The sequence below is a fragment of the Lutzomyia longipalpis genome, chromosome 2 (genome assembly GCF_024334085.1).
Source record: "Lutzomyia longipalpis isolate SR_M1_2022 chromosome 2, ASM2433408v1".
Taxonomy (NCBI): Eukaryota; Metazoa; Arthropoda; class Insecta; order Diptera; family Psychodidae; genus Lutzomyia; species Lutzomyia longipalpis.
In genome coordinates, this window is record NC_074708.1 from 17413402 (window position 1) to 17417230 (window position 3829).

At 29.1% G+C, this 3829-nt stretch overlaps 1 protein-coding gene across 2 annotated transcripts in view; it reads right to left on the reverse strand.

The window, feature by feature from the left end:
• Positions 1-201: 201 nt before the first annotated feature.
• Positions 202-3829, reverse strand: part of LOC129791051 (protein drumstick) — a 10876-nt gene continuing 7248 nt past the window's right edge. The window contains exons 3-4 of one of the 2 annotated variants that reach the window (XM_055828960.1): positions 1793-1919; positions 1416-1529 (exon numbers count right to left, since the gene is read on the reverse strand). In XM_055828960.1, coding sequence (XP_055684935.1) covers positions 1895-1919 — 25 coding nt within the window. In that variant the 3' untranslated portion in view covers positions 1416-1529; positions 1793-1894. Of the gene's footprint in view, positions 1530-1792; positions 1920-3829 lie in introns of both variants that reach the window. The other variant, XM_055828959.1, reaches the window with a different exon arrangement.

Here is a 3829-nt window from a genome sequence, read left to right on the forward strand (position 1 = left end):
AGTAGCGGATTGAATTGAAATTAGAGATGGGAATAGAATAAGAAAATAAATTGAAGTGTTTCTTCCGAAGAATTTGCATTTCAGATTCACTTCTGGCTGAATTTGAAAAGAGAAGACCTTCCACAACAAACTCATCTCGGCAGCAAAACGGTGTTGCAGAAAAATTGCATAACCCACGTTGATGGTTAAAGAAAACAATGGTTTCATTTATAAGAATAAATCATTTTAATGAATTGTTGACATTATTCATAAATGGTTTTTAAATTACACAGCTTTCACATTACATTATGCACTTTCATCTCCATTACATTCAAATTTCTGTAGGTTGCATCTCTGCGACGACGACGAAATAAACTGCTTTTTGTTATTAATAATAAAATTTCTAATTTATTGTCGATAGTCTTGATATTTTGGACTTTTTTCGCACTATCTCACTTCTTTTTCTTTCTTTACTAAATGAATAATTTCTCCTTCTTTTAAATTGGCAAATTATACAAAAAGCTATTTCGTAACAAATTTGCGCATCAAAATATATTCGTATTATGTTTGTATATATTATATAAAAAAATGAAATGAGAATAATTATTTTCAGACTAGAAATCTATCTAATAAAATGATCCTAGAAGCTATCTTTCGCAAAGAAGTAGAATACATTAAAGAAAAAAAACGACATGGTTGATATTTTATCAAAATGTCGGTGGAATGGAAAATATATAATTTTAAACAATCATTTAGTTAAATATTTAATACTTCTCACTTTAAATAGAAAACATTTCTTAATTTTTATAGTAATATAAATTTTATAAAAACCTTAAAATATATTTTTGATTTAGGAAGCTTTCGACAAAATCTTTTTCCGCTATTTCTCTCCATTTTCGCATTGAAAAAATATATTTTAGAAATTACATATATTTTTAGATGTGAAATCACAGGTTATCACAATTTTGTCATTATTTTCTTTTGGTTTTTTTGGCCGAAAAAATCATGTCACATCTAAAAATCAAAAAATAATACTTCTCTTGAAAAGTCACCGAATGTCTCTTTTTGGCAAAAGATCAAAAAGTTAGAACTTAATTGATCTTTTAGAGGAAAAGAGCTTTTTAACTTTATTTTTTTAACCTAGTATGGCAAGGGAGAAAAATAATGACGAAACTGTGTATAATCCTGCTTTTGCAAAAGACAAAATGGCCAAAGGAAAATAAAATATTTATATTTATATTTTTTTCGGGGAATTTGGAAAATATATATTTTTTTTTATAAATTATGTACTTTTTAATATAATTAAATATTTTTGAGATTTCTATACTCTCTTACATATTGTGTACGTTCTCAGTGATTTTATTCTTTTTTTTTTGCATACAAAAGAATATAAACTAAAGGATACAATTATATATAATTACGTTTATATATATAGGGATTTACTTTAAGGAGGAAGGTTCTTATTTACAATGCAATGGCAGGAACAATTTTAGGACATTTTCTTATGCATCATTCAATACGTTCGTCTATAAACGTCCATGTGGATCGTCCTGAAAAATACATGCGAAAGAAAGGATTTTTTTTATTTAGATTATTACGTTTAAAACTTTCTTTCAAAATTCAGGGAAATTATTCAAATCATACAAATGAATTCTCAACAATTTTCCCTTTTTTTGGTGATTTTTTGGGTGGTTAGTTTGGAAGCAAATTAGGGTGCATCTGTGCGTGTTTGATTTAGTTAATTAAACAAAACCAATTTAATATTGTTGAATTAATTAGTATAAAGAGAATAAATATAAAAGGTGTTGCTTACATTATTTTTTTGTGCAATTGTGTGTGTTTTTATAGAGAGACAGCCGCTTTACACAGTCCGCCTGCATTTTTATTGCCCCTCACCTTTGAGTAGTAGAGTGGTTTATCGCCAAACACATTGACTACATCTACAAACAAGAGAAGAAGAAAGTTCCATAATCCATCAACATATTAATTTGTCATATTAAAATTAAGTTTTAAAGTTTTATCGCTATATCATTTTCCCTCCATTCAATTTGTGTTTATGCCTCTGCGGTCAGTGAGGTTATTTAGAGGCAAAATGCATCGCAATAAAGTCTTTTTTTTACATATTATTTGCAATTTGCCCCTAGGTTAAGAATTAAATAGATTAATATTGTAATTTTAATGTTCATGTTATGCCAAGTCAGATTAAAGATGGAATTTATATTCATAAATGTGTATGTTAATTATGTATAATTTTAAACATAGTGCAATATTGCTTCATTATTGTATGGAAAACATTTGCTATTAAATTTCTAAATTAAAAGTGCTGAAAAGAGGAAATTTCAATTAAGAGGAAATAAAATTCTGCAACGCGACTTTTTTGTAGGAATTTAAAACGTTTAATTAAAATTTAAAAAACCCTTTTTTGTTATTCTTTAGAAGATTTTATTCTATTTATTTATTTTATTTAAAGACCATTTTGAAGATTTTTTTTAAATTAAATTTTCTTTCCAAAGGGTTATGTGTGGGGCAAAGTTACCATTGGAGATTAATCATAAATCATTTTGTAAATCATCAAACACTTTACAAAAGTTTTAAAAACACAAAGATCCTTTTAAAAAATATAGACCATCGCTATTTCCCACCGAGATAACACAAAGTGATCAAAGAAATAATTATAGGGCAGAAAATTTCTCATCAGAATGTTGTATTCCGAATTTTGCTGAAATCTAGTGAAACTTATAGAATTATTAAATGCAAATAGGCCCAAATAGCATCATAATTCAAAAAAAAATACGATGTTTCTATATGTTTTTGTAATTAAAAGGTTTTATTATTATTTGTGTGCTTAAAGAATATCTTCCTTTGAATTGATCTGAATGAACAACAAAGGATCGACGGTGGTGTATACCTTTTCCTCTTCATTTAGGCATCTATTTGGGTGGGCGATATGATTTGTGTTAATTGCTGTTATGATCAAGTCTGAGTCGAAAGATCAAAGCTAATTAACCACGGAAATGGGGAAAAGATTCAAAAGTCTTTTCGGGGGCCTCTCTTCGTCCCATAAATAACTAACGGTGGAAACTTTAATTTTAAATTAAATAATTAAGTGATTATTTATGACTACACGCGAGAGGGAATTTCTACTTCTCGTTTTTTTGTTTTACTTCCAAATTTGCTACCGTTAAGGTGAAAGTCATGGAAAAACTGAGGCAATTTGGTATGCGCGAACTAGGTAAATTATTACCTTATCACACGAAGCTCAATTTGGGTTCAACATTGTGTGTGCCTTTTGCGCTGTGAATTTCGCTCTACCTGAGAGATGTAAAAGAAAACCGAAAATCACCGACGCGCTCTTTCGAGGTCTTATCATACCATGGAAAAGAAAATGTCGAAGAGAAACTGCTCGGTTTTTTTTTCAAGAGGGAACCTTGTTCTTATGATGCTGTCAATAAAAATTTTTACCGACAAACACATATTTTCCCCTCTTTGTTTGCTCTATCCCCAAACAGAGAGTGAATGATTGTGAAGAAGAATATGCGAAGAAACTGATAAGGAAAACTTTTTTTACGATTTTCTTCTTCCAACACAATTTTATATGTCATGAAAACATTATTTATTTACCCACAATTCCAAGGGAAATATATTTCTGTACCACTTTTTTTCTTCTTCCACTCACTCTTCAAACTTCAGTCCGCGCTCAAATATTTGCCCAAGTTGTTTTTTATTGTATTGGGATGTCAAATTACTCCAGGTAATGCTGTAAAATCACTTAATTTCTTGCAACAATTTGTCCTCCACCTCATTACACGCCAGAAGTACTTTTTCCACTCAAACATTTACTGCTTGAATT